Source organism: Peromyscus californicus, unplaced genomic scaffold, assembly GCF_007827085.1.
Source record: "Peromyscus californicus insignis strain IS unplaced genomic scaffold, ASM782708v3 Scaffold_6__1_contigs__length_162567912, whole genome shotgun sequence".
Taxonomy (NCBI): domain Eukaryota; kingdom Metazoa; phylum Chordata; class Mammalia; order Rodentia; family Cricetidae; genus Peromyscus; species Peromyscus californicus.
In genome coordinates, this window is record NW_026294584.1 from 63,567,324 (window position 1) to 63,580,143 (window position 12,820).

The 12,820-nt window shown below is 44.6% G+C and overlaps 1 protein-coding gene across 6 annotated transcripts in view; it reads left to right on the top strand.

The window, feature by feature from the left end:
* The window catches only part of Dpp6 (dipeptidyl peptidase like 6), an 883,656-nt gene that overhangs the window by 554,412 nt on the left and 316,424 nt on the right, over positions 1–12,820 (top strand). For all 6 annotated transcript variants that reach the window (XM_052721907.1, XM_052721909.1, XM_052721906.1 and 3 more), the window contains exon 2: positions 2,028–2,142. In XM_052721907.1, the coding sequence (XP_052577867.1) occupies positions 2,028–2,142 (115 nt within the window). The remainder of the gene's footprint in view (positions 1–2,027; positions 2,143–12,820) is intronic.

Sequence of the window (12,820 nt, forward strand, 5' to 3'; positions counted from 1 at the left end):
CAGCTAGCAAAGCCACTCAGAAGAACCTGTGAGACACACAGGGCTGAGGAGAGGAGAACCTGGGTGGGAGGGGTTGCCAGCTGGACAGTGTCAGAATTGGCCCTGCAGCAAGATAGACTACTCACGGGCAGCCCAGAGAGCTGCTGGCATATGCATACCCTCTGCAAACCTTTAAAATTATTAGTTGCCTAATCTTCGTTTTTTTGTTGTTGTTGTTTTTGTTTGGTATTTGTTTTATTTTTTCCTGTATGGGGAGTCAGAGTCCTGTAATCTCTTCATGCTTCTAAAAAGTGCTTGATAGAGGGACTTGAAAGGGAGAGGATTGAATATACTCCCTACTCCCTGGTGAGAGGGCCATCTGGTTGACCCCTCTGCTTTCAGCAACAAAAAAATAAAACATGGAACCACCCACTGTCCCATCGTGACCAGCAAGTTGTACCCATGCCATCACTGCCACCTCCTGTATCACAGCCCCCAATAATGCAGCCTTCTGTTGCAGAGATGCCTTTGTTTGCTGGGAGTTAGTTCATCTCTCACCTCTGCCAGGTGCTGCATCCGCTGTCCCTTTAGCTATGTGAGGCCATGTGTTCATCACGTGAGGCAAGCGTGTTAAATGTGTGTGTCTGAAACATTTATAGCTGTCTGCAGCTTGATGAATGCTGGTCTCCAAATGCTAGAAGCTGCCCCATTCCTCCCTGCAAGAGCTAAAGCCCCAACTTCTCATGTTGGAACTTAGAGTGCAATAGAAAGCTCTTTTCTTTCTTCAGGCCCTTCTGAGTTCACTTACTGTTGTATGTGAGACGTCACTGCATTATTTAGCAGTGATGGTGATAAATAGCAAAGCAATACCTGATCACCTGACGTTCTCTTAAGTTACAGCCATGACTTGATACTATATTTGGGTGTGTTTGAGCCAGAAAAGGCACATGACTAATCAAGTAGTATCTGTTTTATTGGTTTGTGGTCATTTTATACCTTCGAATGAACATCTAGTGGTTGATGAAGATGTGTTTATACATGTATCTACTTAGAGACCATCTCTATCCTACTTCATTTTGGCTTAGTTAATATGAGTTGAAATGATGGACATTATAAAAGGCAATATTCTCAGATCAATGGTATAAATAGCTGCACTGAGGTCATGTGTCCTTTGTTTTTGTATAGATTTTCTGTAGAATTAATGATAATTATTACTATTCAACTGTTCTATGCAGTACTTATTATTAGATATTAATAATGCCTCATTTGTTTTTTCAAGGAATCCCAGTAAGGATCATAAATTATATGACAATCCTAATCTGAAGGGAACTAAAGTTTAGTCTCATTATGCCATAAGCCTGTTGAGTTCCTAGATTTGTTCATCTTTTGACATCCTTTAGTGTTGTCTCCAGGTATCCCTCCCACCCTGCACCCATGCAAAGATACACATGTTATTCCATGAGGGTGCTGAGAGACTAGGATAGGTGAGGAGCCCGGGGAAGTGAGACCTGAGGAATGCTGCAGCTTACTCACAGAACTGTAGAAAGAATACCAGGCTCTTGATAAGTGGCACATATAGAAGCCGACACACAGTATGTGCTAACTTAATATTCAAGCATGGTAGCTACTGGTCAAAGTTAGTAGTGTGGACATAAAGAAAGAAAGGGAGAAGAGAAGACCTGGGGCTGGCAATGTTCATCACACTGGAGTGGGATTCCATGGAGATTCCATGGGGCTTTGACAAAGAAAGTCTCCAGGCCAGCCTGTGCAGTAGTCTAGTTCATGAGGGTATTCTGTGAGGGGGCTGTTCTCCTAAACAGGGCTTCATGCTGGATTCATTGTGGAGACAGTCTCTCCCTGACATGAGGAGGGACAGAGCAGGTCCTCAGGGCGCTTCAGGCAGAAGGGCTGGAGAGCAGCTAGTGGCAGTCTGAAAGTTGGCCGAGGCTTCCGACACTGCCCTGTGTCATGAATGAAATGGCACCTGTTGGTTTGGCCTGTCTCCCCTGTCACGCTCACCGGCCTCTCTCTTCCTGTGGTTCTTTTAGGAGCTGGTGGGGAGCAACCCTCCGCAGAGAAACTGGAAAGGCATCGCAATCGCACTGCTCGTCATCCTGGTCATCTGCTCCTTGATCGTCACCTCAGTCATACTGCTGACACCAGGTATGGATGCTTTCAGAAATGCAGTCACAAACATCTTAAAATGGGCAGTTTTGCTATGGGATATTTTCTAAGTATCTGTTGACTGTACGGTTTATTCTTTTTTTATTTTTTATTCATTTTACATACCAACCACAGATCCCCCTCTTATCCCTTCTCCCGCTCCCCCCACCCCACCTAACCGCCCCCCCCCAACCACACCTCATCCCCTCCCTCCTCCAAAAGGGTAAGTACTTCCATGGTGGGGAGAGCAAAGACTGGTACATTCAATTAAGGCAGGACCAAGCCCCTCCCCACTTTATCACGGGTGTCTGGCCATATGCAATGGGATCCAGAAAGCCAGCTCATGCACCAGGGATAGATCCTGATCACACTGCCAGGGACCCTTCAAACAGACCAAGATACACAACTGTCTCCTGTATACATAGGGTCTAGTCCAGTCCCATGCAGGTTCCACAGCTGTCGGTCTAAAGTTTGTGAGTTCCTATGAGCTTGGTTAAGTTGTCTCTGTAGGTTTCCCCATCATGATCTTGACCCCCCTTACTCATATAGTCTCTCTTCCCTCTCTTTGACTGGACTCCTGTTACTCAGCCTGGTGCTTGGTTGTGGATCTCTGCACCTACTTCCATCAGTTACTGGATGAAGGCTCTATGATGATAGTTAGGGTATTCACCAATCTGATTACCAGGGTGGGCCAGTTCAGATGACCTCCCACTATTGCTAGGAGTCTAATCTGGGGTCATCCTTGTGGATTCCTGGGAACTTCCCTAGCACCAGGTTTCTCTCTATCCCCATGATGTCTCCCTCTATCATGGAATCTCTTTCATTGTTCTCCCACTCTGTCCCTGTTCCAGCTTGACCATCCCATTCCTTCATGTTCTCATCCCCCATCCCTTCCCTTCTATTGCCCCCACTCCCAGTTTGTTCATGGAGATCTTTGTTTCCCCTTCCCAAGGTGATCTGTACGTCCCTCTTAGGGTCCTCCTTGTTTCCTAGCTTCTCTGGAGCTGTGGGTTGCTGTCTGATTATCCTTTGCTTTACATCTAGTATCCACTTATGAGTGAGTACATACCATGTTTGTCCTTCTGAGTCTGGGTTACCTCACTCAGGATGATATTTTCAAGTTCCATCCATTTGCCTGGAGTTTCATGATGTCATTTTTTATGTTGAGTAATACTCCATTGTGTGCATGTACCACATTTAATATATCCCATGGTATTCCTGGGTGTTAGAGAAAGGATAAATTAAGAAAATATTCAAGCAACACATAATGACTGTGAACCAAGGGCAAATTACTTATTAGTTAACACTGATGGAGTTAAATACTGATGGATCCAGAGGCAAAATTCTCTCAGGTAAGTAAAACCATACTAGAATCTAATGTTGCATTGCATTCACCTACATGGCCTGTGGAGTTGCTGAGACAGAATTACTTGGGAGCCTCGGGGATGGAAAGGTCTTTTAGCTTAGTTTAGTTTTTTAATTTTATCTCCACATTTGTGGATAAAGTGGGGTGTGGGGTGGGCTTCCCAGAGAGGTGGGAAAGGAAGCCTTTGCTTGTAAGTTGGCCATGTGGAAATGTCACCGGACAACACAGGGGCCATAGATAGCAGTATCTGCTGTTTACTCCATCATCAGCGTACTTTAGATGCTCATGTGCAGGTGCAAAAACAGCATCATTCCAGTCCTCAGTGAGCTGGCTGTACATGCATTAGACTTCAGGGTGGGAAAGTGAGTAGATACTGCAGTGTGGGAGAACGGAAAGTAGGTGCAAATGCAGACAAGTGGTTGACCCATTAGACCAAGATGTGAAATAAACTGGTAACTTTTTTAAAAGGTGGTAGACACTATCAGGAAAAATAAGAACTGCAGACCAGTGTTCCTTGTGAAGACAGATGCACAGAAAGCTAGTAGCAAGCTAACACAGTGGTGTATAAAGGCATTACAGGGGGTTGGACAGATGGTTCTGCTGCTAAGGTCAGAGAGGATCCAAGTTCAACTCTCAGTACCCACATCAAGTGGCATACAACTACTTGAAACTCCAGATCCAGAAACTCTGATGATGCCCTCTTCTGACCTCCATAAGCATTTGTACTCATGTGCCCATGTACACAGCCACACAGCCACACATACGCAAATAATAAAATTTTAAAAATATATTACATGTTATGGCCAAGTGGGATTTATCCTAATTCAGAAGTATTAAGTCAACATACAAAAGTCAATGAAATACACCTGTATTAACAGAACAACACGCAAACCCACAGATCTTATAGACAGTCAAAGTGCATCAGTACCCCTGAGTGTGAGTGGAGTCAGAGGCCAATGTGTGGGAAATCTGTTCTGTCCTTTTGTGTCCCAGTCACCAGGCTAGGGGATAGGTGCCTTTCCCTGCCAAGCTATCTCACAGGCCCTCACTGTCTTAATAGTATCTTTTTTCTAAATTTTATTTTTTTTAATTGTAGTGTGTATGTCTGTGTATAGGTTTGAGCTTGTATGTGTAAGTGCCTTCAAAGGCCAGAAGACTTGCTGGGAACCAAAGTCCAGGCCTCTGGGAGAGCAGTATAAACTCTTAACCACTGATCCAATGTTCCATCCTCTTTGATAGTATCTGGTAATACACAAAAGTCTTTAAGTTTGACAAAACTCTATTTCCTCTTTGGTTATTTATTTGTTATGGGTCATAGTAAAGGATGTGTTTTTAGTCTAAGGTTACAGAGATTTATTCCTGTTATCCTTCTAAGAATTTTAACAGTTTTAGTTTTTGTATTTACATCCTTGATCCACAGTGAGTAAGTTTTGTGTGGTGGTGTAAGGGAAGGCTCAGACCTCATTCTCTGTGTGTGAACACACAGTTGCACCCACATGGTTTGTTGACTTTTCCATCCCCTTGTATAGTGACAGCCACTTTATGGCTGTGCAGAGTTAGTACAGAACTCTCCGTTCCAATCCACTGATGTACGTGTCTGCAGATATGCCCATATCACAACATGTTAACAACTGCAGCTTTATGCTGTTTTAAAATTATGAAGTCTGCTAAATGCTTATTCTTAATATTGCTTTGATTTCCTCACATTACTATAAGAATTCCAAATAGATATTATACTGGTAATTTTAGTTACTTCTCTGTTGCGTGATAAAATACCATGACCAAGGCAAATTATAGAAGAAAGAGCTTATTTTGGCTTATGGTTCCTGAGGGTTAGTTCCCATAATGTCAGGGCAGAGACAACAGGCATGGTGGCTAGAGAAGGATGCTGAGAAGCACAAAGCAGAGAGAGCGAAGTAGAAATGACAAGAGTGTTTAAGATCTCAAAGCCTACCCTTAGTGACATACTTCTTCCAACAAGGCCACGCCTCCTAAGCCTTCCCAAACAGAGCCACTAACTGGGGACCATGTGTTCAAACATATGAACCTATGGAGACATTCTCATTCAAACCACCACAGTAAGTTATGTGCTGTGGAAGCTTGCTGAAAGCAGACTCTGGGAGCAAGAGAGTCTTCCCTTGTCTCTTAAAGTTTTGTCAAGTCTTCTTCCCCCTGAGTCAGGAACTCTCAGTGAGAAATGATGGATAGTTATATAAAAAAAGAACATGAGATATGAACCTTTCTGTATGGAATACCATACATTTCCCCCAGTGCTGAAGAGGCTTCAACAGCAGTTCTGCAGGACAGGTCCTCATCTTGCCCTGAGCGACCTGGAACTTATCCACTTGTACAGGACAAAAACATTGATTGAGAGGCTGGAATCTGGATGAGTGGTGTGGAAGGGACTGTGGACAGATTAGAAAGACAAACACTTGTTTTGTGAGTGCTGCTGCTGAGTGGATACAGCAGGGACCAGAGCAAGTGCAGAGATTTAATTAATACGAATGAGCTGGGACTCTCTCTGGATCTGGAGAGCATGGGGCTGTCTTTGCTTTCCTTTGAGCAGAGCTGTGCTTTGATAACAAGTGACTTTCACAGCTTTGGTCCCACGGTCATGTCACACTTCCTGGGGACTTAGAATGGGGTAGTGGTTTCAGAGACTCTCCTGCCTGATGTGAAGTTTTGCCAAGTCCACCTGCCCCAGAATCAAGGGCTCTCATGAGCATTACTCAGGAGTGGAATGTGGTGGATGGAGTCGGCTGGTGGCAACACAGCCATAGTACACAGGGCAATGAATATCCCCAGACCTGAAAAGTGGCTCCTGGAACCTTCTTAACAGCTAACCCTGATGGAACTTTACATCACTTCCATGCCATAGGAGCAGCCACAGAGCAGCCCCCTCTAGCCCCAGTAGAGAATACAGTCACTGCAAAGTTTTTGCCAGATGGTGACCTCAGCTGTCAGAGAAAGATACTGTAGAAGGTTGCTGGGGCCTTGAGTGAGGCTGCATATTCCAAGAAGGCGTTGAAAGGGGCTGTTTCCTTTACGCTTCTCTTGAAATAAACATATGGTTGAGCCTTTCTTGCCCTTTGGTTCTAGAGACATCTGTGGGTGATGTCTGTTTCTGTAGGTTGTGATGTTGGGGAACTATGTGTCCTAGGCTTGAGAGGACCAGGCAAGCTGAATGCTCAACACAGAAGCCATGCTGTAGGGCTCTCCTGGCATGCCCTTTCTGTGTTCCCTCTCCTAGAACAAAGTAAAAGCTTTTGTCTTGACACTGAAAATGGTGCCAGGTGTTCTACCTATACTGCTGTGAAGTGTCCCCAGATCCCCTTGGATGTGGAATATCCTCAGAAGAGCCCACAGAGCCAGGCTTGTCCTCCTTCCAACATTAATAATCCCATTAGGAGCTGCAACTTCTCTGCTAAGCACCGAGCAAATATAGAAAGTGTAAATATGTGTGTTCTCCTTTGGGCTAAAAGCAAGGAGGCAAGATGTCCCAAGTGTTGCTATCAGTAAGAAAAATAAAACTGGAGAGCAGGGTGGGGCTGAGCTCAGGGTACCACAGGAGGGAAGAGGACTGCAGTGCAGAGTCCTCAAAAGAGTGGCCATACGTGGGGATATATGAAAGCAGTTTGGGGCATAGCCCCATGGCGTTGCCCCTGCCCCCACCCAACCATTGTTTTCACTTTGATAGACTTGAGAAAACTTCTAAAGTGCATTTTCCAAGCACTTGCAGATTCTGGCCTTGTGTCCTGGAAACTCAGAGTCTAGAACACACTCACTCCACCACACTCAGTTCTGGGCTCATTTGCTTTGGTCTGTCTGTGACCCTTCCCCAGTACTTACAACCCACCTCCAACTTGGCGAGCAGGATCTGGCTGGAGGGGGTGCTCTGGGGCAATGGGGTTCTGGGAGGTTCTCTTGGTGATTCTGACAGGCAAAGTACCTTGCTCTGTGGTTTAGGCTGATAGTCACCAATTACTCACTATCCATGTCTCTCTGAAGGATCTTGAAGGGAACATGACCTTTCTGGTTGTCATGCATTTCTCCCTTGTTGGGCCATGTTCTTTTCCAAATTCCTCTTCTGAGTAATAGATTTAAAGTTACCCTTTTAATTTTCAGCTATTAACTACAGTAACTGTCTGTCTATAATAGGTCACACTATTACCTGGTGTGTACCATTCAGGCAGCTGCAATTCCTACATTCTGATGAGACTGACTACTATGGCCTGCACTATAAAGGGTCATGATGGAGTTTGAGTTACATTAGAATGTTTCAGACTTTGCCTCGAATAGACTTCTGAACAGAGTGTGTTCACACTAAACACACTCCAGAGAAATATAATGAGAAAGCCACTGACTTTGAGGATCACACTGAAGACTGGCTTCAAGACCAGGCCACACTGAAGTTTCCAGAAGTAAAGATCAACTAGTGTTTGGTAGTAGAAACTTAAAGTACAGATTACTTGTGCTGGAATGTCACCACAGTTCTATTAAAATACAATGCCCATGACCAACTGTCTTTGCTGAGAAATTACATACTTGTTCATCTTTGCCCTTGAGAAAAAATTGTACCCATTGGAGATGAGAGAAGTCTGGGAAGTCATCCTGAACCATCACTAGCGTGCATGTTGTTCAGAGATAGCCTTGCTTGGAAGACAAGGAAGACCACAGTGAGTGCTCAGTCAGCTGGAAAGACTGATGAAGGAAGGCTGTGGCAACAGAGAGGGAGCGACATGGACACCAGACTTGAGCTCTGAGATTGGTCTTGGTTTCCTCCCACTGTCTATAAAGAGGTCTCCATCACAACCATCTCTAGAATCTGATAAATGCTTTACATCATCCTATCCCTGGGGAGGAAAGAGAAGGTGGACATGAACCCACCCTAGATGTTTCTGAATGTCTGTCCACCACCTGCTAACCTGGACTAGCAGGTTATTCTTCAATAACAGATCATTGAAGGGGAGAACCAAGGGATCAAAAAATAAAGAGATGGTAAATGTTGGGGTTAGGAGGTATTACACAAGGTGTGCCTTATACTAAGCAAGTTTAGCAAGAAGTACAGCATCTTATATACAGTTTTCAGAGGAAAAATGGGATAGAGTCAGTGGAAAAGTATCATACTATGGGGTAAAGTCAGCAGGAGGTGAATCAAGCAATGTTGCATGAAGAGAACACAGTGTCTCTCAAGAGCACTGCAGACAGAACACACAGAGGCCTTGGGAATGAAAATCACAGCCCTTTAAGGGGAAGAGTTGGTTTCTCAGGAGCCAATGCTGCACCTCTCCCAAGGCCCTGACCCAGGCCATTACTTGACCTGCCAAGCACATCCCTGGTTTTACAGAAGAAACTGTCTTCCTTCTCCAATCATCAGGGCCTCAGGGAAAGCCTTGGATCAGCCCAGCCCTCAGCAATCTGCCATCGTGGATGTCCATTAACAAGACTATGTGTGTGGAGCAGCAGAATGGGCACTAACTTTGTGGAGTTTGAAGGTGTCTGGATTGCTCCACAGAGCAAGTCCTTGTCTAACTTGGTGGCTCAGGTCAGCCCCAGCCAGCTTGCCTGCACCTCTCTCTACCATCATCCTCAGCTCATTGGCCTCGTGTGTTATGTGACCCACACAGGGAACTGAGGAGGAACACTCACTTTATCCATCACTAAAGAAGCTATGTCTCTGGGACTAGCCAGCAGGCAAATCCTTTGATGAACCTGTGTCTCCCAGAAGTTATGGCTGTGTTAGCTTTTGGGAATGTGGGTCTGTGGAGTGAGCAGAAGAGAGGCAGCCCTGCATGCCCACCACACAAGAGAGACCCCTAGATTTGAATTACCCAAGGTCCATGGTCTGCAAACCTTGAACCTGAACAGTGCATTCAAATGACTCTTGCAATTGAAGCAGACCTGAAGGAGTTCTGTCGGAAGGATTGGTTTTTGCAGCCACTAACCTTAAAGTGAGTTGCGGACTCCACTGAGCACTGGGTCCTTGGAAGCATCCTTGACTTCTCTTCACTAACTTTAGAAGAAATGTATAGTGTAACTTGCTCATTTATGGAACCCTTGCACTAAATGCCCATTTTCTTAAGAAATGACAATACACACTTATTATTCATGTGTGCGTTAAGGCCACCAGCCAACGCAAACACAACCGTGTGTTTACTTGTAAAGGACACTTTTCAGGCCTTGCTCCATTATGCTCCAATTTTAAAGACACATAACCCACAGGAAGGAGTAAATCTTAATGTGGTGCTCCCTGTTTTTTCTGGAGCCTGTCACCAAGAGAGCATATTGGAAAATTATAAACTAATGTAACACACATCCAGAACAATGCACTCCGAGATACTGGCTGTTATACTGGGTGATGGTTTAGTGAGCCGTCTGGCAGGGCAGTTACCAAGGCAAGCATTTAGGAGTCTAGGTCAGTAACAGTTCAGAGTCAGAAACATAGAGATGTTTGTGTAATGAAACTGAAGAGAAATGGGCAACAGTGAACCAGGCAGGTCAGGGACCAGAGCATGATCCAGGCTTAAGTGAGCACCAACTTCTTCGGAAGCAGAGCTACTCCTTAAACCCCACTGGCCCCAGCAGCTGGGACATCTGCAGGGATCAACAGTGCACTTGGACTTTCTCACATCATGGGTTCATATCCCACAAACACTGGGCCTCTCTGAATGAACCTTGTGGTAAAATCACCAGAGTTTGTTAATTCATCATGCATAGAATTGAGACTCACCAGCCTCTTTCCCACTTGCCTCTTCTTACTCGGATTCTTTTTCTTTAAATGTACTTATTTAACTGTATGCGGATGTATGTATGCCTGAGTGTATGAATGTAATGCCTGCAGAAGTCAGAAGAGGGCATTATATGCCCTGGAATTAAAATTACAGATGATTGTGAGCCACCATGTAGGTGCTGGATCTTCTGCAAGAAGACCAAGTGTTCTCAACTGCTAAGCAATCTCTGCAGACTACATGCCCAGATTCTTCACATCCTTCTGAGTTCAGTAAAAGAATTATTACTATATATGCAGAGGGACTTCTAAAGTCCTGGCTGGTAGCAAATGGAAGAGAAATCTGTGGTGGGCTAGACAGTGTCTTCACAAAGATCTTCCCATTCGAACCCCTGACATGGGGATGTTCCACAGCAAAGAAAGGGAGGATCTTTTGTGGTTATTTGAGGCATCTTGAGATGGGCTTATCCTGGGTTATCCCACAGATTCTAAGCACATGGACAGACAGAGTTGACAGGGACAGAAGAGGAGATATCCAGGTCCTCAGGAGGCAAGGGCAGACATGATGCTTCACTGGATCCAGGCTCTCTGATAGGAGGCTGAAGATCAGAGCAGATGTTTCTTCAGAGCTCCAAGGAAGGAACGTTATTTACTGATGTGGTCTAGTGAGATAGCCTCTGCCTCTGCCTCTGTCCCCAACATTGTGTGAAAATAGTATTCTGCCACCTCTACCACAACCAGTGTTAGATATGATGCTTTGGTATGGTCACAGTGGGATGCCTATTTCAAGGTGACATGGATGCCCATGCCCACTCTGCAGATTGAGAAGTCAGGGCTAGAGAGAGCTGTGTACTCAAGGTGAGAACTGAGCTGATCTGCCCACGCCTCCCCTTCCACTCTTTCCACCCAGTGCCACAGTAATCAAGCCCTGGCTCCTTCCTTGTCCTCCAGAGCACTCTTTTTGGCTGAGAGTTTGGTTCTTATTCATGTTTGCCATTGGGAAAAGAATAGAAATGTGTTCAGCTTAATGTGATTTTTTTTTTCAAATTTGAGAGAAAAAGACAAGCCTGTCTCCCACACTGACTTTTCATTTCTGTTTCTACTCTCCTGATACGTACTCAACAGACAAAAGTTTCATGCACAGTCTGAATTAAATTCACAGAGATGGCAATTAAACAGAAATCAATCAATGGGGCCAGCAAGGTTTGGATTTAAAATGTACTTTCCATGGAACAGGTGATACTTTCTAGAACTAAGGCTCCTCTCAGGGTATGTGTGGAGTACACCGCATGGCACAGGGGTCTGAGCTAATAGGTCTACCCTTGTTACTCCTGCTCAAGAGTTGACCACCCACCCCTTCTCTGTTGGGAGCCCCGCATGCCTGGGTCACACTGCCATATGCTTTGTCATTAGAAAGGCTCAGTCGGCTGACTTGGTTTGATGGGTCATTTACACACATTGGCTGAGGTTCTACATTTAGGTGAGAATACAAGCTATGGCCACAACATAACTGTAGTATTTACTTCTCTTGCTGCTGCTACAAAGTACGTGACCAAAGCAACTTCAGGAAGACGTGGTTAGGAAGGCAAGGGGCAGAAGCATGAGAGAGATGGATGCTGGTGCTCAGCTCACATTCCCCCTTTTGATTCAGCCCAGGACCCCAGCCACCCACATTTAGAGTGGGTCTAACCTAATCTAGAAACTCCCAGACATTCCCAGAGGCTTGTTTCCATGGTGATTCTAAATTCTATCAATTTAGTGATCAAGAGTAACCATCACATGACTTTATTAACATTCACTGTTGTTAAGAATATATATAAATTTTAAAACAAACAGTAGAAAAGTAAATGAAGTAACAAAAATGACCATAATAGTCCATTTCTCCTGTCATGAAATGCAGCTCTCAGACGTTATCATTTCACTGTTTCTGGCTTTAGTTCATTCAGTCTTCATATTATGTTTACTGCCCTGTGTTCATGGACTGCCAACCTTGAAACTCAGTCACCTCATTACATTGCCTTCCTTTTCTTTACTCAACGGCATTAAATGAAATCCTTAATCCCTTTATTTCATAACAATTTGTGAACATGGTTTTATATATACATTCTGTGTCCGTCCATCTTCCATGTATCTCTTGTATCTTGGGAAATTCTTGTGCCCGGAAGCCTAATCCACCATGGGCACATACTCCACCACCTAGGCCCTGCATCCTAGGCTTTCTCTCAGCTATGGAAAAGATTTCAAATCTCTTCTCTCCCTTTAACAAAATCTCCAATGAAATAATAACTAGATTTCTTATTAAATGAAAAATATTAATAACTGTATTAGTTAGGATTTATACTGCTGTGAAGGGACACCATGACCAGGGCAACCCATAAAGGAGAACATTTAGTTGGGGCTGGCTTACAGTTCACAGGTTTAGTCCATTATCATAATGGCAGGAAGCATGGTGGCGTGCAGGCAGACATGAGAAGGAGCTGAGAGTTCTGTGTCTGGACCCGTAGGCAGCAAGAAGAGACAGTGAGACACTAGGCCTAGCTTGAGCTTCTGAGACCTCAGAGCCCACCTCCAGTGACACACTTCCT